This window comes from Cordyceps fumosorosea (assembly GCF_001636725.1).
Source record: "Cordyceps fumosorosea ARSEF 2679 chromosome Unknown scaffold_76, whole genome shotgun sequence".
In the NCBI taxonomy this organism is placed as follows: Eukaryota; Fungi; Ascomycota; class Sordariomycetes; order Hypocreales; family Cordycipitaceae; genus Cordyceps; species Cordyceps fumosorosea.
Genome location: NW_017387376.1, coordinates 1 through 24,950, shown reverse-complemented (window position 1 = coordinate 24,950; position 24,950 = coordinate 1). Strand labels below are relative to the sequence as shown.

General features: G+C 51.7%; 6 protein-coding genes across 6 annotated transcripts; 4 read left to right on the top strand and 2 right to left on the bottom strand.

The window, feature by feature from the left end:
• Window positions 1–3,471: 3,471 nt before the first annotated feature.
• ISF_09809 (hypothetical protein) lies at window positions 3,472–3,711 on the top strand (the record flags this gene model as incomplete). The annotated part of the gene is made up of 2 exons (XM_018853410.1): window positions 3,472–3,517; window positions 3,569–3,711. The coding sequence occupies 2 exons, from the start codon at window positions 3,472–3,474 to the stop codon at window positions 3,709–3,711; spliced, it is 189 nt and encodes a 62-aa protein (XP_018699407.1).
• A 1,128-nt stretch (window positions 3,712–4,839) lies between these two features.
• Window positions 4,840–5,148, top strand: ISF_09808 (hypothetical protein; the record flags this gene model as incomplete). Its single annotated transcript, XM_018853409.1, has 1 exon — window positions 4,840–5,148. One exon carries the CDS (start codon window positions 4,840–4,842, stop codon window positions 5,146–5,148), a length of 309 nt encoding a protein of 102 aa, XP_018699406.1.
• Window positions 5,149–6,497: 1,349 nt separating this feature from the next.
• ISF_09807 (hypothetical protein) lies at window positions 6,498–7,652 on the bottom strand (the record flags this gene model as incomplete). Its single annotated transcript, XM_018853408.1, has 1 exon — window positions 6,498–7,652. One exon carries the CDS (start codon window positions 7,650–7,652, stop codon window positions 6,498–6,500), a length of 1,155 nt encoding a protein of 384 aa, XP_018699405.1.
• A 1,448-nt stretch (window positions 7,653–9,100) lies between these two features.
• ISF_09806 (Ribonuclease H-like protein) lies at window positions 9,101–14,494 on the top strand (the record flags this gene model as incomplete). The annotated part of the gene is made up of 8 exons (XM_018853407.1): window positions 9,101–9,181; window positions 9,242–9,617; window positions 9,686–9,882; window positions 9,932–10,128; window positions 10,330–12,176; window positions 12,978–13,196; window positions 13,245–13,887; window positions 13,957–14,494. 8 exons carry the CDS (start codon window positions 9,101–9,103, stop codon window positions 14,492–14,494), a joined length of 4,098 nt encoding a protein of 1,365 aa, XP_018699404.1.
• A 5,556-nt stretch (window positions 14,495–20,050) lies between these two features.
• ISF_09805 (hypothetical protein) lies at window positions 20,051–20,455 on the top strand (the record flags this gene model as incomplete). Its single annotated transcript, XM_018853406.1, has 1 exon — window positions 20,051–20,455. One exon carries the CDS (start codon window positions 20,051–20,053, stop codon window positions 20,453–20,455), a length of 405 nt encoding a protein of 134 aa, XP_018699403.1.
• Window positions 20,456–23,226: 2,771 nt separating this feature from the next.
• On the bottom strand, window positions 23,227–24,884 carry ISF_09804 (hypothetical protein; the record flags this gene model as incomplete). The annotated part of the gene is made up of 3 exons (XM_018853405.1): window positions 23,227–23,302; window positions 23,497–24,505; window positions 24,554–24,884. 3 exons carry the CDS (start codon window positions 24,882–24,884, stop codon window positions 23,227–23,229), a joined length of 1,416 nt encoding a protein of 471 aa, XP_018699402.1.
• Window positions 24,885–24,950: the final 66 nt, after the last annotated feature.

Sequence of the window (24,950 nt, the reverse complement as noted above, 5' to 3'; positions counted from 1 at the left end):
GGCGCAGTCTGCAGATGGGACCAGAAATCTTACGCTTGGACGACCTAGGCCTTACCATGAGTTCCGTAGCAGACTAAATGAGAAACATTGATGTCGTCGACAGTGACAACTTCGTAGTGGCTTCGGGCCTGCTACAGCGAGTATTCCCAGCTTGCGCGGCGGTTTGAGCATTGTCTTCCAGGATGCACAGGTAGTCTAGCAGGCATCCAATGTTAAGACGTAGGCTCGCGTGCGCAGCAACCGGAGCTTTGAGAAGCACGAATACTATTTCTGTCCATTCTTTACAAGATACTCTAAATCAATGGCAGGAGTCTTGCGATGGCTACCTGCGTGCAATTTGGGACGGAAAATTTGGTGCAAAATCGCAAAACGGAAGATTTGGTGTAAATTTGCAAAACGGAAAGTTTAGTGCAAAATCGCAATACGGTTGTAAAATGCAAAATGGAATTTGGTGTGGAATTGCAAAGCGGAAATTTAGTGCGAGGGCGCACCCGTGTCACGTGGCCCTGGAGGCGCAGTGAGTGCAGCTTCGTGGTCGACCCCATGCATTTGTTTTCCTCCGAGATTGAAAAGGTTACTTTCCAAGCTTGTCGCGATGCCCAAGGCACGTACCCTTATCGAAAGGCATTTGCCAGACCTCGTCAAGCGCCAGAGGAAGAATGAATCGCCGGCGTTTGAGGCTGGGGTGCGTGCTTGTCTAGGTAACGCCGCGCCTCTTCAAAACGCCCCTTTTGGGTTGAAACTGATAATTATACATCGAGCGCCCTTGAGGCATATTGAATACTTCGTCAGGGACTCAAAGACGTTCTTGAAATATTGCAAGACGGTGATGTGATGCGAAGGTAATTATCCAGGTAATAGCATGACCCGCGCGACCTGGGTGAGCTCTCCAAGAACATTTGGAGGGCAAGCATTGCGCTTCACAGCGGCGATTCAAATTTACACCCAGCTGCTGGTCAACAAACGTTGTGGTATCGCTATGATCAATACTGTCAGCTCTTCGTCACGACCTAGAAGGGCTTCTATTGGCCGAATGCTGCAGACAAGAAATTGATCACAATAAACAGTTTTCTGCATGGATGCCTGACTCGTTCATCTAAAGCGGGTCGCGGCGCACAGGTCGAAATGGTCCCTGGATATCGACAAGCTCAGTCCTGAACTAGAGAGCTTCGCTTGGTCTTCTACGGATCCTTGTCGATCAGAAAGACCCTGCAAGTATCAACTCTAATCGCCTGGTAGCTACTGTAGATCTTTGGGAACAGATACAAAGAGCTGAAAATGGCATCTGGTGAGGTGGGGACCTAGAGAGCTCCAAGGTTGGACCCAGTCTCGGCTGATGTGTTGGTGTGTCTATGGCTGCTCCAGCACCTGACCACCGCCCGTCGTTGGCACCATCGGCGCATCATGCTCGCGCACAGTGGCTTCTGGCTGTGCTAGCAGCCTATCGCTTCAGGCGACGGCGGCTCTGTCCATGCCCACTTCTCCCCTTCGTTGGTTCCCTTTCTGCCCGTCAGCTTCTTGACAGCGGGCACTAGCACTAGTCGACACCAGAAAAAAAGAGCGAGACAACTGCCAATATCAACGGCCAGTCAAAGTCAGCGTCGCAAGCTTTCTTCCCTGGAAAGTGCTATCGCCGGAGTTACACCCTCGACTGAGCCGACACGCAAGATGAGGAAGCGACACATGGGCGACATCTTGCGTAGGTGCACAAAGACATCGAGTGGCTGATCTGTGACATTATGCATCCTTAACATATATTTACGATGCTGGCACGCACAATCGTCAGCCTAGGTCTACCCGGCATTACATACCGTCTAGCCAGCAAACTCCGACATGCAGGACAAAGACCGCGGTCTAATGCCCTTAAAGAAGAATTTGTTCATAATGGAAAGAAGATGAAATCTTCAGAATAGTATGCACCATATATTTATAGAGAATCACAGCTGTGTTCCCGAGCGACCATAGGCAGCAATGCAATATGCATTGGTTTATACCTAGAAAGCATTATGGACATTTTTGTGAAGCACTGTGGGAAACCAAGCATTTCCCCCTCCCCCACTTGAGTAGATACAGATGCGCTAATGCCGAGCCGACTTCCGGTCCGTTAGACCTGACCGGTTGGCTTCTCCCAGGGTTGTTGACGAGTACCATGAGTATACCATGACCCAAAAAATTCTTGTCGAGTTTGTCGCCAGGTCAAAACGCGAAGGCCAACCGGCACTTGCGAACTTTTGGTTTGGAAGCTTACACTGGCAGGCTCGATCGGTCTTGGTCGACTATGTGCAGCGTGCCATTCGCGGTGCGGCCAGTCAGGAGTGACGCGTCGGCCGAAGTTGTTTTACGATGCACTTGGCATGTCTACTACATGCTTCGGCGCAGCGGCCACAAATTGGCGCGTTTGTCTGTCGCCCTGAGTATCGCCCCGCGACACTCTAGTGTTCACCTGGCGTCTTGATGTTGTTGATGAATGAGGCTGTGTCGGCTGCAACGATTTTGGTTATTTTTGAATTAAAAGTCTGCGCATCATCAGACCTGCCCCGTTCGTTTCCATTTTGTTTGATGGCTTTTGCGACGGCGGCAGCTTTGTAGGCCGCAATCAGACAGCATTTGTCTTGCCACATAGCCTCAGCTTCGAAGGCAATGTCACGAGACACATGATACTGATTGACTATTTATATGTCAACTCTGTGCCGATTTCCTCTCACCCGTACACTCACTGACACAATTCAATTCCTCACATCCAAGAAGAAATGCTTTATCGCTCCGACAACAGACGTGGCGTCGATCCAGTCAATGGGTTCGACAAGCTGAACCCAACTACACAATCGTACGTTGAAGAGGTCTTCTATACTATTTTACAGATCAAGCCTGGAAACGAGCCTGGAGACTCATATATGCAACTGGCATGGGCTCTTCATTGCCTTGGTGTAGGCCTTTTCGAGTACAATCCTAAAGCGCGCACCACACCAGAGATGTTGATAGCCCAAAGGGTTCATGAGCAGACGAAAAAGGCAAAAGTTTTCATCTCTTACGACGACAGCGACTTCAATTTATCACACCTTACTGAAGTAGCGTCTCGTCGCGTTTGGGGTATGGATGATTTGAAGACCATCGCGGCGGAATGGATGAGCGGCAAGGACGAAGAGAAGTTATTGAAGCCGGGAAGACAACTCCTGGCAATCTGCAAAGCGGAATATGAGGACTTAAAAGAAAGAAAGGCGGTACGTGAGATGAACCCAGCCACGGTCGAAACAAACAGGACAAACCGTACGATTCGCCAACAGGACGCCAGTACGAGACAGCTTGGCAAAATGGAAGAACCAGACGAGAGAATGGCGCCTACTTACCGCACATTCTCGGAAAACTACAGAGTTCAGTGTTTCAAACCAAAAGCACGAAAATCTGCAAACGAAGAGTGCCAGCTGGCGGCGAAAACATGCCTGTCAAAAAGCACACATGTTAACAAGGTTGATGGCCGGGTTGGACGGTGCAGAACCAGCTCCAAGCACCCATCATGGTAAGTGATCGCGATTACATGATTTCTTATAACTTTTACTGATGGATCCAGTGAAATCTGCTCCGATAACAGTCCGGGAGTGGAGGGGCAACGTTGTCGGGGGTCGAAAGAACACTTCTACTGCTTGGAGTGTCTACAAAACCTGGCTCAGAGTACATTCGACAGCGGCGAAACCACGATTCGATGCCAGATAAGCTGGGAAGAATGTTCTGCTCCTTTTCTTGCTAGCCAGTTCCAGTTTCTGGAGTCGCAATTTGAGGACCCTCGTATGAGGTTACTTTTCGAACAAATTTCCCGCGACGAAAGTCGACGCGCTGTCGAGCTGGTGACCGAAGATGATGCCAGATGTCCTTTATGCGACTGGCCAGAGCAGTACCCTGATTTTGAAGAAGAACCTATATTCTTCTGTCGAAACCCCGACTGCGGCTCAGCGACTTGCAGACGCTGCTCACGTCAAGCGCAGCCTGGACATGAATGCAAGGAGACTACAGTCATGTCTCTTTCAGAATCCAAAGAAAAAGTCTTTGACTTGTTTTGCGAAGGTCTCTCGATGGCTGTCATACGCAAGTGCAAGTAAGTGGCTCGTTTCATCAATTCGTTGTTCATGGCTAACTTTAGTAAAGCGAATGTAATATCGAATTCATTCTCGGGGAAGCCTGCAACAAAATTGTTTGCGGCAAGTGCAAAAAGAAACAATGGTATGGAATCTTTCTCTTGAAAAGAAGGAATAGAAATTCCTGACATGATTTCGCAGCTATATTTGCCACCAAAGTCTTGGAGGTGCGACGGATGATAACGCATACGGCCATTTCACCACCAGCGGTGAAGAAGGAAAATGCCCTCTCTACAGAAACACAACCTTGTTGCATTTGGAAAACAGACATACATCACTGGAAAAGATTGCAGTCACGATCAGCACAGATTTTCCAGATCTGGCGCCCCTGGTGCAGGAATGTCTCGACAAGCACCGGAAGGAACTCCAAACAGAATTTGACAGCCTGTCAAAAATGAAAAACAAAGGCGTGAGTTTTCCAGCGATGTTTTGATTGCATTTTTTGTATTGCCTCGGTGTCTCATCCTGAGCATCTATGAAAAAACCAGATGAACAATTATTCAGCCTTAAGACCCACGAGCAAAAGAGCCTTGATATTTCATATTAGTAACTCGCATGTTATTTATTCATTTTAGTTTATTACGCTTTGGTGGAGAATTTTAAGAGGGCAACTATAAGCCTATGCTAGTATCCAATCTGAAGCTAAACTGTTACCCAGGAAGGACGGCCCGGCAGTTTTTTGCAGCCACAGTGACTCCAGTAGTCGACTATGCTCTTGACCTTCAAAGAAGGGTGGACTTGGAGTGAGGAACATCAGAACTATTTTCGTTATTTGGATAACGGAACCTGCGAGTTGCGCCGGAATAAAGCAGGCGAATCATCCTCCAAGTCGTCAGCACACAAAGATAAGCCATCCAAAGATGAGGAATCTTCCAAGGGCAAGGAGAAAGCTTCAGCCCATAAGGACAAGAAATCGAAGGATGAGAAGTCTTCTAAGGGCAAGGACAAGGCTTCTTCAACCCACAGAGAGAAGTCATCAAAGTCCTCTAAGGGCAAAGAGAAGGAAAAGGGGAACTAGCGCTGCCACCTCAGGTGTGGTGTCAGGCGGGGGGGCGACGGCAAAAGACAGTTGTGGCCAGAGGCCCGCAAGAGGGGTTAGTTAGTACATGTTTTTCAGCCTTGCGCGGGAGGCATCCCTCAGGGATCCGTGGGAGTCGGGCACACCAGAGGGTAGCTTTTTCCTCAATCAACACCGTCGCTTCATGACCAATAGCTGCTCCGCAGGAGGCAGAGACGTCATTTTGGACATGTAAAGTAGCTTAGCTAGTGAGCCCTATTGGCTGCGTAGTCACCGGGCGTAATAAACCTTTGGTTTGTATCAAGTGCGTCGTCTCATTATCCACCAGTGAAAGCTTATGGGAGGCATGGCTCGAGAAAGTAGGATTGACCGGCGTCTGTAGAAGCTAGCTCTGATATGTCGACACGTCATTAAGTTAGCGGACCCTACATGTCAGCGGTCGTTGGGCTACGCTGTTGCAGCTACACGAAGGACCCTTACTACAGAAGCCTTCTACGGAGGCTCAACCGAAAGCGCTATTTGGTGACTGGGAAAAACTTACTCCACCATGACCAGGTTCAGTTCCGTCCGGCACGCCCAGCACATTTCCTACTCATACCCCGCAGAACGGACACAGCAGCACATTGACTCACAAAAGTGACCAGGCATTGAGGCAGATGAGCGAGACACTTGAAGTGTGGCTTGATTGTTCCTTTCCCTCGCTAACTAGGCATATGCATTACCCGGCAACCGAGAGAAACGGCTGCTCATCATAAACCGCCGCGTGCGTCCATCAACACACATCGGAAGAAGCTCGCCCCAAAATTCGCAAAACTACGGTATGGGTGTGATTCAGCGAATTCTAAGACTTAAAGCTGCCCTGATGGACACGTGCACGTGCGCAATCACATGCAAGGTTAGCCCCTCAGGCAACCCCGCGAAAATTGCCAATCTTACTTGCTGCCCAAGGCAGCGACGAAATATAATTATACCTCAAGTGATGTAGCCATGACCACACTCAGTGAAAACCAGACCGAGTGGCTACCGCAAACCTGACAGTCATCCCGCTCCCGACACGATGGTACGAAATACGCTCTCCTGGAATTGCGGTGCTGACGAGAACGCTAGGCCTTCAGACCCCAAAATTTGGAAGGAACCGAAACGATTGTCTGGAAGGAGAATGCCTTTGGCACATTTTTCGGTAATGGCGGAATGATATACTGGATGGAAGCCAATGTAACAAACAAAAACACATCTGAAGAATATCACGATTACAGAAGAGGAAAGGGCCGTTTAGCTAAGGATGAGGTGCTCTATATTTACGGCGGCAAGGTCTATCAAGAAGCTCCGTAGACGCAAATGAACTCTATTCAGCTAGATAAACAATCGAGTATTCTTGTGGCGTCTGTTGTGTCAATAGCAATGCTGAGATAGCAATACTTGCGTGAAATGGACAGGGATACACTGTCTGTACATTGCATGCCATACTGCAATTCCGTCTGTCGGCCAGGACCTGCTTCGATATACTTCCAAAGTTGCTGGCTAAGTTTAGTAGCGATGGCTTGACCAGTAAAGCTTTTGAAGTCGAAACCTCCCCCTACAACCACAACGCCGCCTTTAACTTCGAGCGCTAGCATATCATCCATCAACCGTAGTACATTACCGGAGAGCTCCTCCAAAAGTCGCTTCGCCGTGGGTAAATCCAGAGGAATCGTCATAAGACAACCAACCGAACCTCCCCAACTTGGAAAGAACATGGTAATGGTTTGCCCTTCAGCGCACCTGGTTACGTCGGCAAATTGCTCGTCAAAACAGGTGATGATGCTTTGTCTTGACCATTTCACTTCTGCGGCCTGCCCTTCTGTGGCCCGTCTGGGCATGCCTGGCGTTCTCGGCGAGATGATATTTGCAGACAGAGTCCTGTTTTCTTGCCCTGGCATATGAGTTGCGTCTGGATTTGTTAGCGTAGCGTCTATAGACGTCTTCCTCCTGGCTCTCGCCCCAGTTTCTGGGAAATAGGTCAGCTGGTATGGCCATGTGAAGATGGTGTTGGGTTGAGAGTACCTACCTTGTGGCAAATGAGTAACGGCAAGATCCGCCAAAACCTTGCTCTTAAAACTGAGCGCAGCTTGATTGCCAATCAGAAGTTCAACCAACTTAGGAATATCTGCTATGTGCATGTAATATAACCAGTTCTTCCGGATAACGGCAGTGTATAGCAACTGCAGTGTTGACTTGCATTCTTCCTGTAGTTGAACAATAAAGCTCCCGTATTTGTCCGAGCGATTTAAAGGTGCAGTGGCATGTTGCACATATGCTTTGGCAGCCAACAGTCGGTCTTCTTCGTCTTGGCTCAATGCCCCCCGGAATGCTTTGGCAGTCAACAACCGGTCCTCTTCGTTTTGGTTCAATACCCCCCGGCGATCAATCTCGGCTGCTGCCTGCTTGACTAGTCTCCAGACATCTTCTGGACTCTTCGCTTGCTGGCATTGTCTCGGTCTTTTTCTAAGCTGTTTTCCAGGCATGACGGAAGCTGCCGAGCGGACGGCAGAGCGGACGGTAAAGCGGACGACAGAGCGGACGACAGAGCGGACGACAGAGCGGACGACAGAGCCAACGAGGGAAACAAAGTGGACAGCGATAGACGGGATGGCAAGGGAGAGACAAAGAAGACAACAAAGTGGACGACAGAGCGGACGGCAGAGCAACAAGGGAAGTCAAAGAAGACAACAAAGTGGACGACAGAGCGGACGACAGGGTTGGGACATCAAGGGGTAGCCCCGCTTTTCTAACTGGAAGCCGAGCTGCGGCCACGCAGACTCGAGGTATTCGCCCCTCGTTAGCTGCGGCTGGCACATAGCAGCCTCCTCCACAAGAAGCCCACCCCCTACCGAGTATATCGTGGCATTCCGTTCACGCGGGTGGCACACAGGCTCCTACCTTGCTAGACTTGCTTTCAGCTTTTTTATGCAGGTCTCTCGATCCATGACCGCAAAACTGGTTGAAATTTGTCAACCGAGTGTAAATAGACAATCGTTCTGCCGCTGACCACTTGCCGCAGCATGCTTGCTACCGAGCTCACCGAGTCTCTTCGCCGCCATCTTATCCGGGAGAGATGTGAGGCACGCTCAGATAATTCGGCCGTTTTACAAATAATTTATCTCCCATTCAATCTGACCTCAATAAATATACTTCCATGGCAGTTTTTTCTCGAAGTACACCGGCGATCCTTGCGCAGAATGTGTCATGGATGCCGATGCCATCGTGGTGAATGCGCCCGCTATAACCGTGCACTGATAGCCGGTTGCGCATCTGTGGGAGCATTATTTCTTTACAAGCAGACTGAAATGGTGTAGCTACTCTTCATATAACCTTGTGCCGATAATTGATCAGATTCATCTCCAAAAATCTAGCCTGCTGATGAAGTCCCGAGCAGCAGTGTGTAAGGCAGCCGCGTCGCTATTTTGAAGTTACACCCAATCTCCCTTTTCAGTGGCTCTTGTTTGGAACCAGCACCGCCATAATCAAGGTCTCAGGCCCAGTCGGTCGACCGTCACACAAGACTTCGTATCGGGCCTCGACAAGTGCACACCAGTCCTGCTCTTGCCTCTGCACTATTGGCGAAGAGCAAAGAAAAAAAAGGACATGGGGATGACAAGAAGAACAGGGGAAGGGGTGGTATTACAGCTGCTTACCCAGCCTGCTCAAATTCTCAATGGAGGAGAGAGGGGGCCTTTAAATGCCACCACGTCCCGCAGATCTCAGAATCTCCAAGCCGTCTCCATCCCATGGTGCAACCACCCGTTCAGGTCTTTTACTATACTTCATCGTGCATCTCCCCCTCTCCTAAGAGAAAAGCTCTTAGTCGTTCTCTAGCTTTCTTAGCTCCTCCTTCTTAACTTTGTCTCCGATCTCGTCCTCCGTTTACCTAAAACCCCCCGTCTATCCAAATTCATCCCAAACCCTTGAAGCAATGGGAAGCGCTAAAGTTCTCGACGAGCAGCGAAAGCGAGTTAGGCAGGCCTGCAACGGCTGCCAGAGCCGCAAGCAAAAGGTGCGACTGAGACCAATTCGAAAACGATCCATGGAAACGCCCACTGCATGACCACCCAAGCAAGGGAGAAGGGAAAGAATTAACAAGACGAGACAGTGCGACGGACAGACGCCTTGCTTGGTCTGCGAGAAGCGAGGGCACAAATGCTTCTACGATCCTCTTCGGAAGCGCAAGAACATCACCCGCATCCCGAAGAACGATGGCATCGTGCCGTCCCCTCAGAGCTTGACCAGTCCGTTTCCGCTACAAAGCATAAAGCCGGAGCCTGGCAACTCGCCTCACTTACACTCGCCTCTAGCCACAGGCTTCCTTCCCCCCGGACTGTCTAACTCCCCGTCGGCCATTTCGGAATGGAGCCATCCGTCCGATGTTCTGGTGGACAGGTACGAACCGGAGGCTGCTCCTAGAGTCCCTAATCAACCTAGCGTCCCCGTCTGTGCGTACAGCCCTAGTTCACCTTCTCCTCCTATACCCCAACCACTGACACGATGAACTTGCATGTAGGTGGCTCCTCGCCGGCTAGTTTTCTCGCAGAGACTAAGAGACTAGTATTGCTCATGTCTGGGCCATGTCCCTTCACGCAATGTCACAACAACCTCAGCAAGATGGGGAGTAATTCCCGTTCGCAGCAACTTCCCACTCAAGTGCCCTTGCCTGCCCAGGACATAGCAGAGAACCTCGTGAAGCGAGCTTCTCAATACGTACGTTTCCTTTTGTGCAACTTCTTCTACTGCTAATTCATCTTCCTAGAGTAACCACCAGGGTGAGGAATCAATCCACGAAATCCACTGGTTGACCAATATATTGACCTCAACACGCGTCAACGTCAACCCACGACTTGAATTGTTACATAATCAACCAATCCACGGTGCTGCGCATTTTGATGGACGATATGGATGGATTGACCAGTCGTCCAGCATCGCGAGAAACGGAAGCTCTGCTGCAGGGTAAGAGGCCAACCTAAGTCGCTCGCTGGGGCCGACGTAACACTAGTTGTCGGCACTATCCACCCACTACAGTACGGCGGGCGCGCCTTGTCGCGTCCTGCGACGCGTCGCCATTTTAGGCCACCTGCAACACGAGGCGACTGGCAGCTGAAACATGGCCGAGCCAGTAACTACCAACATCGAACCTAAAACACCAGCTAGCGATGATACCCCGCACGATGCTTTACTGCTCCCGAGGCTTGCCCTTCTAGACGCGGGAAAAATTCCTTTGACATCCTGGACGCCATCCTCAGATGAGGAGCAGCGCATATTCCGCGTCTGGAAGGGCTTCACACTAGCCGAACGAACCAAGGATACGGTGTCTTGGATATGGGACTACGGCGTTGAGATTCAATCAGAAGCGTCCAGGCGATGGATCTGCATGCCGTGCGTGCGCCAAAAAGCATCATCACCACAGTCATACGAATCAAGAGGCACACAGAATGCCGAGCACCACCTCTGGAAGTCTCACGGCTACTGGGATCCGTCAGGACGACGACGAACGCCACTGCAGACGAAAGAGGGAAGGAAAGCCTTCGCATCGATCACAGACCTCATGGGCCTCAAACGTTTGGAGCCTAACGACCAGGCCCTGGCGAACAACCTAATCCGACGATTCGATCAAGCCGAGTTCCAGAAGCTGGTGGTGAACTGGATAGTAGAGAGCCAGCAGTCATTCAGGCAGGTCGAACATCCACGTCTGCGACAAATATTCGAATACCTGAATCCTGCGGTGCGTATCAAGGATGCGCATGTTACTGCTAAGACTATCCAGAGCTTGGCTATTCAGCAGTTCGAGCGCCATCGCGATGCCGTTCAGCATGCATTGAGGAGGTCTCCGGGCCAGATACATATCGCTTTCGATGGCGCGAGGACCAGAAACCGTCACGCATTATACGGCGTGACGGCTGTCTTCCGAGATGAGGACAACCAACTCCGAAAGCTTGTCCTGGGCATTCCGGAGCTGGTGGAACGACACTCCGGCGAGAATATCGCTGCTGAGATCCTTGACATTATTCGCTCCTTCGGCATCGAGGACAAAGTGGGTTACTTCACCCTCGACAATGCAGCGAACAACGACACGGCGATGCGCGAGATCGCGCAAGAGTTGCACTTCGATCCGGTGCGACGGCGCGTTCGATGCGTTGGCCACATTCTCAATCTCGTCGTCAAGTCCCTTCTGTTTGGAAAAGATGTCGAGGCGTTTGAGGACACCGTCGCGAAGGGCGAAGCACTGGCAAGGGCAGCGCACGACACGTGGATGCGGAGAGGCCCCGTCGGCAAAGCTCACAACTTTGCCATTTGGGTCCATCGGTCGGATGTTCTGACGCAGTTGCTTCGCCAAATCCAACAAGACTCGTATGCGGCAGCTGACGACGCCGAAGTTGGGAAGCAACGGCCAGTCGACGTGGTTATTGACAACGATACCAGATGGCTATCCCAATACTACATGATCAAGCGGCTGTTGCGACTGCAGCCTTTCTATGAAGAGTTCATTGCTAAAGCAAAGAGAATCTTCCGAGATGGCCGGAGAGGAGAGGTAGGCCGGAGGTTTCCTCCTTGTCTTGAGGAGTCAAGCTTCCTCACCGAGAACGATTGGGCGGTGCTCAGGACTTTTGACGAGATCCTCTCGGACTTCCACGTGGTTGTACAAGCGCTCCAGGGCGATGGGCAGCCGCGTTGTCGCGCCTCCGGCATACGAGAGACCTTCGGTTCGATGACTGACGTGCTAGAGGCATTTGAGTTCCTTCTGAGCAAGCTGGAAGACGCAAAGTCGCAGATCGAGACGCATCCCGAGCCGGAGCATTTTGGCATTAACGTCAATCTTGGCTGGATGAAGCTGGACAAGTACTATAATACCTTGAGAGACACGCCGGTCTACTACGCTGCCGCTGCTTTGCATCCTGGGCTGCGATGGACTTATTTTGACGAGATTTGGGGCCGGCACCACCCGGAATGGGTTGAAGAAGCGAAGCAGATTGTGCAGCAGCTCTGGAGCAATGAATATAGTAACCTGCAAATCACAGTCGCATCCACTGCCGATGGGCCAGCGCTAAAAAAGCAGAAGACTGTGCTGTCCTCATTTGATAGGTACCGTAATAGACACCGGCAAAGCAATGCACCCACTGCCGGAGCAGATGAATACGCACGCTGGCAAGCTAGCATGTCGGAGCTGGACAGAGATGTGGCTGACCCGGTGGAGTATTGGCACCTGAAGAGATTCGAGTATCCTAAGCTGTCTCGAATGGCACTTGATGTGATGACAGTGCCGGCCATGAGCGCAGAGTGCGAGAGGCTGTTCTCGGCAGCAGGGCTAATGGTTACTCCGCTGCGGAACAGGATGGATGCAGGAACAATTGGACTTATCCAAACCTTACGCTCGTGGCTACGCGCGGGAATAATCAAGGATGTTGACAATATACTGCTGGACAGGGCTGTATCAATGGGGCTTGGGGAGGATTGCTCAACGGAGGAGTTTCGAGGATGAGGCGGGGTAAGGGGGTTTCACGATAGCTTCAAAATTACTCAATTAGGAAATCGATGTGGAGACGACATGGGTCCTCAATATTGTGGCCATCAACCCACGAGAAGGCTTCGTGGACTCAACCCACGACAGCGCTGCTGAGTAAGCTGTCAATTCCATCCACGACAAGCACTCGTGGACGTGGGTGGATTGATTCCTCACCCTGGTAACCACTTGGTGGAAATTCTAGATGAATCCACAACACAGGAGCTGCTACACTCGTCGTACTCCAACGTACTTTCCCAAGACCCTGGCAGCCGTTGTCTACTCTACCTCCTTCTTGCAGCCGGGTCTCTCGCAGTAGAACCGCAGCAGATTACGAAGTACCTCCATCCATCTCCCTCGGAGTCTCTTCCACAGTCAGAGGAATACTTTAAGTTTGCCGAGGCGACCCTGCGCATAGGGGGCTACGAGACGTTCGAGGTGTGGATGATCCAAGCATGGGCACTCATGACGACGTACTCCCTTGCTGTCTTGAAGTGGAATGCTGCCGATGTCTATATAGGTGAGTATTCATACACTGCATAGCTTCTACACAACTAACTCGTCTCAGGATTAGCAGTAAGGGCCGCAGACGTACTGGGTATCATCCACGCCCCGGGATCTTCGTCCCGTGCGCCAAGCGAGGTCAAGACAAACAGCGCTCTCTATGGAAAGCTTTGGAAGTGTCTTTTCGTCCTCGACTCCCTCGTCGCGGCGCTCGTCGGGCGGCAGCCTCAAGCCTTCAAGGAGGAAAAAGGCAAGCCGGCCGCCGCCGCTGCCGCCGCCGCGACGGATTGCTCACCACCAAGTCCTCATGGCCGCGACGACTATCTCGCGTTCAACGTGGCCTCGGCTAATACGATCCGCAGGACTATTAAGCTCGTCTACAACCAGCGGCACCTCCCGGCCGAGCGTGCATTGTCGATGTTACAACAAGCGCAGCTCTACACCACGCCCACTCCCGTGTGCTTCCAGGGGCAGGACGGCGCTGACACTTTAGCCACGCAGCAGGCCGTCCTGTTCCGCAACTATGCGGCTATTTTGCTCACGTGGCCCTTCTTCGTCCAGGGGCTATACTATTCTTCTAAGCAGCAGCACGACACGTCGTGGACGTACTTGTCCACTACGTGCGTCATCACCGCGCACCAGTCCGTCGAGCGCATATACGAGGCGCATAGTCAGTCCCCGGAGTTTCGAAACGACTGCATGTGGCGGTATGTACTCTGAATCAGTTTCCTTACGAGCAACAGAAGATTAGTCCCACTGATAATGAGCCCACAAAGACCGTATCTATATACAGCCGTCTTAGTCATCCTCACAAACCAGTTGTTTGACTATCACAAGTATGAAAATTCAGGCATCGTCATCAAGCAAGCCTTTGCCATCCTGGAGCCCTGGACCGCGCGGAGTCCCACGGAAGAGGGCGAGCTCAACAGCCTCTCCTCTCTGCGCTGCCTCGTCGACGAGCAGAAACCACGGCGATTGCCGGCTATGGGCGGCGTCGGTGGCGGGGGGCCCGTTTACGTCAACATGGGCCCTTACGGTGGAGCAACGGCTGGCTATGATGGGCCGAGCGCTGGCAGGACCGACGGCGGCGTCGGGCGCTGCTACTCCGCAGCGCCGGATTACATAAACTCGGCGCCGATGGGCGCGGTAGGCATCGCGCAATCGGGCGCGTGGAGCGCATACGCTTCCCCGAGCATCAACCTGACGCACTACGCGAGCGATGCAGGACGCTATGGGCTTGCGATGCAACAGGACGGATATGAAGGCGATGCCATTCAGGTGACGCAGGATTATACGGCGTATCTGGGACCATAAGTGTATCTATCTTAATAATGAATTGGTTACCGTATCAAGAGCAACAGCATTGTTTGTCATGGGCATCGAATGGGAAAATCACACCAGGGCTTACATTGTCTACATGAATATGTAATGAAGATTGTAAACTATTCACTCTCCTCCTTCATCCACTGGATATTACCCACGACCTCTGCAAATATTCCGCCTGCGGAGCGATGGCAAAGGCAACAGTCTCACTATCCTCGAGAAATTTCAGAGGTCTCGGCACGAAAACCAGCCGCTGCCTGAATCTGGTGTGTCGAAGCACCAGCAGCAGGGAGCCAATTCCGAGGTGAGTATGGGTTAATGCCCCTCTCCACTCGAGGGGATGCTGGTGGCTCTCCCTCATTGACCTTGGTACGGTATTCTGGTCTTGAGATTACCAGCCCTGCGTTTTGGTTACGTCGGCAAGAGTTGAATGCGCTGGTTGCTGTACTTCCATTGACACGCCCCGTCACGTCCACGATTCTCACATGCCCTTCCTCGTCACCTGCGCCTGCCTCAAACTCATCAATCTGTCGATCCAGGTCGGCCAGCGATTCACGGTCAAAAAATGGCCTTCCCTCCGCATAAGCCCATATATATGTTTGCACTTGGGAGAAAGTTTTAGAATACGTTCGTCAAGGAGGAACTGTCATTGCAATGGGCCGGTTTTCGTCTTTTGTCAAACCAAATGACATTAAACCATTATTTGAACGAGCTGGCCTAGATTGGGACCAAGGCGCATATCATCGGACGACCCTCGAGATAAACCGCGGCGCAGTCACCGAAGAAATCGCCAGAGCGCTCCTGCCAAAATACAGCCAAAAGGCCTTGCAACTAGAAAATGTACGTCCTGGGGATATGTGGTACAAAACCAACGAAGCGTCTGTCATCGAGTCTGCAGTCTTTGCTCCAAATAGTGCGCATGTACCTGGCCAAACGGCGGTCGCCCTAGCGAAAGTTGGGAAGGGAAGGCTTGGGTATGTGGGCGACGTTAATGTTGAGCGAGGATCGGATGCCGTTATTCTCGCCATGTGTAAGCAAGCGGAGAATTAGTCTCCCACACTAACGCTTTTTCGCTCAATCAACAATTGTTTACTGTACGTACCTTGATAGATGTACTATGATCGCATAATGTTATTAGTTCATGATAGTACGCCTGCGAAAGCGGGACGATCCGGAGCTACCACCGCGCGGCCCGCCTCGCATCCACAGCGCGGGTCTGCTCTCCACAGTATCGGCCGATCTGTGTCTTGCCACTACCATCATCCATCCATCATCCATCTGCCTAAACTGCCGTAGCCTCCTCGTTGGTGAGGGTACCTCCTGCGCGTGTCGATAAAGCTCGTATGCTCGTGATGCATTAATCTTGCAGGTCTCTTCCTAGATCAGACCTCGCTTCTTGTCGACTCGATTCTACGTCTAGTTGATTCTAGAAGATTGAATAGTAGTAGATATCCAAATCGTGGGGGTAAGTCAGTCTCCCGTTCGCCGCCGATAACACTGCCCAAAGCCTTGACAGCGCTGACAAATTCCTGGACAGTGAGCGGGGTGCGCTGTCGGATCTGGGTCATCGCCAGGAGCGACACCCAAGCTTGGAGGGTAGGCTCCCAAGTTCGTATGAAGAGTTGTGTGCCATGTCTGCGGTTATGTCACAAAACGGTGAATTGAGGTGTCTAGAGGAAAAGACCCACGAAGCATCGGTATTTCTTGAAAGCAGGGCCAGAGGAGAGATTGTCTCTACAAAACCCCATTTGAGCACGGAGCGCTTATTACGGTCGATTTGTGCAGCGCACAAAGCAGTGGAGCACCCAAAAAGCGCTGCGCCAGCGTTCTCATGGGATCAGCATCACTAATGAGTACCTGCTTGCAAAATGGGCGTCTCACAGAAGTACTCTGCCGGAGGATCGCATTGCGCGTCGGAACTCGGTACTTAGTGGTGCTAGACGCGGCATCTTGGATGTGTCTGGCCGAGACTGACACGCGCCTGGGTTTTCGCATTCAATTTCTCTCCCGAGCATAAGAGCACAAGTTGCAGAGCACGTTGTATTATTTTGCTGACGTTCGGATAGAAATTCACTGAAGTAGATCCGGACCTCGTTGCGCCGTTACAAAGCAAGGCATCGCGACCCCGGTCGTGATATCCAGGTTCAGTGGTATCTACATCACTGGCGAGGAACAGTTCTGTTGTTAACAGCGACTATTAGCCATATGTACTGCGTTGGTTGCAGTCCTAACCTTGTAAGAAGTAACGATACAGGACAATTTCACGCCAAACCACAGCTCCACAGTGGCAGCACCCAGGAGATCACGAAGAAAGAAGCTGGAGGCGGCACAAAAGGCAACCAAATGCCGCTTCAACGTCGAGTCGAGACACGACTCGCCCGCGACCGGGTACGTGACCCTCAGGAATTAATCTACGGCAAGAGATTTTGTTCGGAGTGTTCGTTGGAAGTACAGACCGAGGTTGCTCTTCAAAATGTAGAGTAGACCACCTCAATCGGATATAGCGACAGCTATGAAATTGAATCACTCTTGTTTCCTTCTTGAGAGACGAATGAGATACAAAGTGTAGTGATTTGTGGCAGATCACCACAATCTTCTCAGCTGGGAGCGACCGTGGTAACGTCATGCATTATCTCAGGAATTACCAACGCTCGAGTCCAGCCGTGGCCATGCCCGGCGACTCATTCTTGCCACTCAGCTCCGCGCTATTAGCTGGAGGCTAGGGATCCCAGGGACTACGCTCTTGAATCCCAGTATTCTCACGATGGTTGGTTGTTTGGTTGGCGACATCACCTTCTTCCGAGATTCGGCCCGACTCCTCATATGCACGTGGTAATAATGGGGCCCTTGCCGTATTCCCAAAGTTAATTCGATTTGCTGCAGCCGCTGCGTTGGTGGAGGAAGCATAGTAGTCTTCGAGCAGCAAGTAGAAAATCTATACCAGCATGTCGTGTTAGTCAATCCTAATGCTCACTACGAAAGCAGACATACCTTGACAAGAGCACTGATCACTACAAGTCCAAACTCGACTCCAGACGCTCTTTGTAGCGCCGCCCGGAAGGGCCGACCGCAGGCTGTCGTTCTGCCATACATCTCCTCGCATCTGCGCGCCGTTTCATGGTTCGGAAACGGCCATGCTCTGTCTCTGACAGTATTGAAACCGCAACAATTGAATGCATCTTGTATACGACGGATGGTCTGAGCATCATGGCTACTAAAAATTCGTTGCCAAAGAGTCGAAAGCAAACAGTCGTGTGCGTCGGGGGATGGGATGTACGAGAAGAAGAGCGTCGCCAATACGATCGTCCCCACACCCTGAAATAGCCACATCCCTCGGCCGATCGCTCGGCGCGCACGGGTTCTCTTAGCCCATCGGGGACAAAGTGTCGAGTCGATCAAGGCAAATAATAGAAGGATTACAGCGCTAATGGTGAGTCCAGGAATGGGTAGTGATAATTTGGCGGATGAGATGTGTTGATATCTTACACAGATCAGCATGCTGTCTGCGGGACGAGGGAGGGGCACAAACATGGCTACACCGATGAGAAGAACCATCGACTAGACTGAGTTAGCAATGGCGTGACAATCTGTGCAGCGGGGCTCTATGACACACCAATATGTAAACAACAAGAAACTTAGTCATATTGAGTTCGAGGCTTCGAAAGGATGAGTGCGGCAATGCGGTACTCCAACTGTTGACAGCGGGATCCTTTTTAACGTTGCGCGGATTCTGAATATCCCCGCTTTCACCTCTTAAGACGGCAGAAGAAAAGAACCCTTATCATGTGACGGGTGAAGTGTAAGGTGGTGCGAGGACACTAGGAGTGGACGGCTGGCCATGTACATGACCTGTAAGCAAGCTGAAAAGCACGGGAATCCGTTAAAACAGTAGGCTGTGGTGGGTGGCTATACGCGCATCTAGCAACATAAAATATCATCAATTCTAACTTGAGAATGCTACGCAGGTCTGTCAGAAAGGAAAAGAGACACTCGCGTATCGGAGACAGAACTGTATGCCCAGCGTTCAAAAACGATGCTTTTGCTACCTTTTGCGGTGCCCTCAGCGCGCGTTCGGCCCAATGCAAGACCCGCATTGCGAAGCAGACTGGTAATCAACATGGTGGGAAGATGCTCTGATTTCGCCAGTGGAGAAAAAGCTCTCCTAATGGAAACAACCCACAAGTACGTACGCCTTCCCGATCGTACGCCACGCTATTTTCGTAAGGATGATCCAACCGTCGGTCGAGCCAAGGTGGGCGGGGGGTTACTATATCATACTGCCACAACTGCTGCCACAGCTCCGCCAATGGTAGCTGGGCACAAGTCTGTTTGTTCCTCAGCTAGTTCATCACCGATATCGGCAACCAGTTGTTAAGAGTTTCTAACACTTTGGAGTGCAGCAATGGAGTTGTTTGCTTTCGTCAACTTGCATAGTGGCATAGTGGTGTTTCGGTAGGCTGAGCGGACGTTTGTGGGACTGCACATGATCTACGTCTCACGCTCCAGGATGGTGACGGAATACCAGTACTCCCATTCAACTCCACCGTCTTCGCTACACGGCCTTACACCAAAGAGATACGAATCATCGGGCTACGATATTTTGCTCTTTTGCTGAGTCAGTCAATACCATCTACTTCACGCTGTGCTGTCTTTATTGCAGGCTTCTGACGCCCCTCCAACTAGCGCGAATATTATAACCCCAACAGCCGCAAAACTGAAGTATGTCTGCTTCGAGCATCTCCTGAATGAAGCTTGGAATCGCTCTACCTCTTAAATGCGATCCAGTTCATGCAACGGGTACGGGAATCCGCAAAAAATGCGGGAAACCCGTGCTCGCAGCATTAGATATACATTGGACCAACACAATTGCATATCTTCATGGCACACAGCTATGCCAAGATGGCCATAGCCCTAGAGAGGGCGCGCTTAATGTAAAAATATAAGTGTTAGTTCTTATACCTAGCGAGTGTTGAGAGCCCCAAGCCGCATTTGGTTCATAACACAACTGTTCCTACTAAACGCCATGAGAATTCCGCGGGGGCCGAGACTCCTGTTCTTCACGTGAATATCCATCGTTCGAGTCACTGGCCAGAGCTTAAGACTGAGCGAGCGCGACGGAGGTTAGGCTTTAGGACGCTCTTATGCCGTAAAAAGATTGCAGTGATTCCGGCTGACCTTGTAGTTCATTAGTGGGTCCTTCAGTATCACAACACCCCCGTTTTGGCGGGGCGCTGGGCCATTTTCAGTCGTTACGTCGCAACGGCGCCGAAGTGATAGATCTCTGATTTGCGTTTCAGGCAATCACTCCCTAAGTACAAAGGCTATCTGCAATCTACACTCTAAAAGCAATCCTTCAATCGATTCTGTATCGCTTTTGGTGGGCAGACTTGGCAAAATTCACCGCGCATTCGGAGTCTAACCCATCACGGCACCCCAAGTCCTCAAGGGGACCTGATAATTGATACCCAATCTCGTCAAGACTATGTTTAAGGTATCGGATAAGAAGCCGGAGGAGACGAATCGGACACCGATCGGGCCGCAGCATCAATGACGATAGCAGCTCCATGTCACTGCAGGCGACATATCTGTCTGGCTCGCGCCGACAACGACAGCAAGGACAGCCCACCCCACCAGGTTCCAGATATTGACACCCGCAACTCCCACCGCTCCGGTTGCGGCAGCATCAGCAGCAATGGCGGCAGCCAAGGCAGCTTCAGCGGCCGCGACGGCACCTGCCGCCTCAGCGGCCACAGCAGCAGCGAGAGCGGCCTCAGCAGCGGTAGCTGCCGCCGCTGCTCAAGCAGCGGCGGCAGCGTTGGCGGCAGCGTTGGCGGCAGCGTTGGCGGCAGCGAGAGTCGCAGCTTTTTCAGCCACGAGGGTAGCAAGAGCAGCTACTCCACCCCCGGTACCAGCGATAGCAACCATAGTGTGATAGGGGTTTTTTCCGCCTAGTGTAGCTGCAAGGCGTTGAAAATCCTCACAATGGTCCATTCGCTCGTATGTGGGCCAAGCTTGTTGGAAAAGGTTTGTGGTGATTTGATGCTGCCGAAGAGGTTGGGAGTTGAAGTGTTGGCAGATTAGATTGTACTAGAAAAGGCTCTGGTTTGGAAAGCGCAGAAGAATTAAAACGCGGGGTAATAATTTGGGTAGCCACGTGACTTGACTTCGTTGTTGCCATCCGCGGCCTCTTGTGTTCGAGACAAATTACGTCGGTTACGGCTATACTGTACCGAGCACATATGATAATATTCTATTTCGGAATTCAGTAGAATTATGGTGGTCACGATAGGTAATCATCCACGTCGTTGGTTAGTTATCTTATTGAGCGATGATAATGATTACAGCAACACAGGACGCTGGCCTATTTTGTATTCAGCTGAGTTGTGCATAATAAAAACGGCGCACTGTGCAGCCGTCAAGCCGACCAGTCATAATGGGTCGTTTCTTCGTGGGTCTGGTTCACGCCCATGATTGGTTGCAATCTCTAGAGAGAATAATGGAAGAGTATGTGAACGAGGACGCCTGACGTGTCGCGCTCGCTCCACAAGCACCAGCCTCATCACTGTGCAAGGTGTCCGCAGCTCCCCGCCGGCCCCACTTACACCAACTCGGCGAGTAAGCTGGGTCAGAGAAGCCGCTGCCTCCCTACCACGCCCCTTCCACTATCGGCTCCGTGTCCTCTAATCAGGGTCAAGTAGTTAATCGATTTACTGTTAATGTATATCGTCCAAAGCGGTATCATGGGGTGCTTGGATGGAAGCGCGTTTTCTAGGCCTTTATGTGCGACTTTGTGAACACTTGTCGCTTCTGGCGTTGAGGGTCCGCGCTGTCCCCTGTAAGCAAAAGTAGCGTGGACTGTGAAAATGCTACCCCTCCCCTACATTAATACCCCGCACACCGAGTATCCCGCTCGCCTTGTTGAATTCTCGAACCTTACTATTCAAACCAGGATTTCGAAAACTATGGCTGCTTCTCCTCGTGGCCCTAATTTCGGCCACCTCTTGAAAACGGGCGAATATACTGATATGACTTTAGTCTGCAGCGGTACAGAGTTCAAGGTGCACAGGGCTGTTGTTTGTTCGCAATCCGACGTACTTGCTGCTGCGATCCGAGAGCCTTTCCAGGTACACAACTTCGACGGCCTGTCAGGACATGGAAAACTGATTATAATAGGAGTCAAGCACAAGGACCATCGTGATTGAAGAATATGATACAGACACAGTCCAAAAGATGGTGGAGTTCCTGTATACCGGAGACTACACCTCACTACTCCAGGAAGCTGAAGAGACCAGCGACAGTACAGCACCAGACGAAGGCTTGGTACAACACGTGCTCCTCAATTCAATTGCGGATTACTACAACATTAAAGCACTCGCTGAGTTAAGTAAGGCAAAGCTTCGACACGCATCACAAAATACAGCGAACAAAACCTTATTCCTCGATGCGGCGAAAGAGGCGCTGAGCAGAACTGGAGACACAGCACTGCATGATATGCTAGCTGAAGCGACCGCAAACAATATCAGAAATTACTTAGAATCTGAAAAGTTGGTTGAGATAGTTGGCAGATTCGGCGTTGAAGTTCTTCGAAGAGTTATTAACATGGGAGACGAGCTGCGAGAGAAGATAATGCATCTTCATTTTCAGCTTGAGAGCGAACAAATTCGCCTTGAGCGTGCCGAAACAAGATCAGCTCAAATCGTGGAGAATATCAAAAGCTGTCTCAAAACGCTGAGGGAAACAAATGGTTGCCGAAATCTGAACTGCGAAGCGAATTTCGACTGTTACATAGAACAGCGTGGCCATGTCTCTCAGCCATTGTTCGTACTTCGATGTGCCCAATGTCGATGCCGGCACTAGCAAAGCGTGTTCACTTGTATACATGGAAAACTGCAATAGCGAAGTCCAAAATGCCGGCAATTTGTACGATATACATGGTTGAGCATCACTGATGCAAGTGTTTTGCTTTCCCCAGCATCTGCACCCCCTAGTTCACTCTCTTAGCGCTCGACGGTCCGTTGACCTTGGGCAAGAGGAGCGTGACCGTGACCAAAAAGGATCGAAAACGTGGAACGAAGATCTTGAAAGAATTGACGTTCCTCTAAAGCGTACGAAAAAACGGCGCCAGATAACTCGTCCGACTGTGCACCGACTATCTATGGAAGTGTGAATCCCGCGTCGCTTATATCTCGAAGAAATACACACCAATATGTTCGAGGTCACTCTAGCAAAGACTTCACGCGACATGAGACAGGCGAGAACTATCCGACGACGAGTCAATGCCTAAAGTCCGGACACCCTCACGCCCCTTGGCCGAGGAGTGAGGCTGACGACACGAGCGACTTGGTTTTTAAGGTACCTAGGTACCTAGGTAGGTATGTTGTACCAGGACAGCAAGAATAATTTGCTTCACTTCAAGCTCTAGGATTGTGTGAAGGGTCTCCGTAGGCTGCTACAGTATAGTCTTGTGTACTTCTAGCTGTGTACTTTGCAGAGCCTGCTGATACTCTGCCGCTGGTTTTCCAATACACGATTCCAAAATTGACCAAGCTTGGCCGAGGTGCGGGCGCAACGTCCAAAATGCCTGCAGAAATCACCGTGCTCGGTCCCGACGGTGAATTGATTTATCATCATGCGGCAGCCAGACGATCGACGTTGGTAGAGGGCATTTTTCTCGTCCATCTCTTCTGTTGGCAACGGGGCGGCAGGATTCTGCTCGTTCGATGCTACTGCCGTGGTTGCCGCCTGCCATCGTCCTTGGCGAAACAATATTCTTCGTAGGGTGGGGTAATAGCCATCGACCTGCACAACGTTACAAGTCCTTGGGGCGGCGTGAATCCAAAATGCAGCCCATGTGAGTCTTGCCAATGCCGCTACAACCCCGACGAACCTGCGAAAAAAAAACTTGCAAGAATTTTGTCGGATTTTGCGTGAATCCATGCAAGCTGCATAGCATCGCTGCTTTTCGGCGCATAGCATTCGCGTCGTTTGCGTACAAGTTGATGCCAAGATAGTGACAGACGCGGATGGCCTCCAGCTCGGACCCAAAATACAGCTGCCCGGCAAATACATTCAAACAGATGGCGAATTGCGGAGGCACACATATGTCCAGCTGCTCCGGCACCGTGTATAAGTCCAAAGCATCCAGCGCACTATAGCCCTGGTTCGGCCGCGGCGCGTACAGACACAAGGCCACACTGGTGGATTTCTGGATCGCCGGCAGTAGCATTTGCGCCTCATAGGGGCTAATAACCATCATGGTGTCAATAGCCGGCGCTTGGGACCGCGGCGGGCTCACCAAAACCCACTGTACAGGCCGCTGCGTGCAGTCGGAGCCGCCCCCATCAACCGTCTGCGCAAAGTCCCGCGACACATACACATGAGGTGGACATGTATTGAGATCCAGGTACCGCGCGGCACTCGTAGCCGACAGCGAGGCAAAAGCCGGCACCCGGGCCGACGAATCCGCAGCCAGGCGGCCCGTCGCCACGTAGGTGACCATGTCCGGATGCAGGGCGTGCAACGCGGGCCGCTCAGGCGCAGCCCGCTGCACCTCGCGCTCCCGCTCAATCTCGGGCGACAGCTCGCGCTCCTGCTCCTCGCTTAGAGCCGCGGCGAAGTAATTCATGGGCCTGAACGCGCGGAATCGCTGGTTGATGGGATCGTCGTCCCCAGCTGCGGCTGCGGTGTCCATGCGTGGCGCATAGCGAGTCTCCATCGAGACTGCCTCTTGCTCCAGAAACTGGCTAGCTTGCGACCTTGTCATTTGGAGCGCGCCGTCCTCTGTCTGCGCCGCTTTCCAGACGGTGGCCTGCGCTTGATGGCGTCGTCCCTGGACGGCCCACAGGGGAACGCTGCGCGCTGCGTCTTCCCAGGTGCCTTTGATCGCCCATTGTAGAATATCGGCCACGGTGGGCTGGGTAGTGTGTAATTTGGAGCAGATTTCCCTGGGTACGCAAAAGACGACAGACTGTCCGTGGCCTAGTCTTCTCAACCTCATACACGCTATGTCCTGGTCAGTACTTGTCTTTCTCATCACTGCAAACATCTTACCCTGCACGAGTCTATCTTTGGTCAGGTTGGCGCCAAGTGTGACGGCCGCGCGGTAGTAGTGGGGTAGTGCCAAATCAATGCCGCGCGTGTGTGCCTCGTCTAGAAACACCACGCAGACGTCGAGCTGCGTGGCGAATGGCGACGTATGCAGCGGCTCGACATAGCCTTTGCGATCAAGGACGCAGATATGATCATCCCTGTCGACAAAAATGGCGGCTTGCGTCGCCTCATCACCAGAGAGTATAGACAGCCACGCTTGCGCCACGCCAATGTTATCAAGCTCCAGGATCTGTGCGCCGACATCCAGGATGACGCGTACCGGGGGATCCATCGCCGTCACGGTAGCAAGAAGCCGCTCCGCATCGGACAATGCCCCGTCCGGCGCGTGGAGCATGGG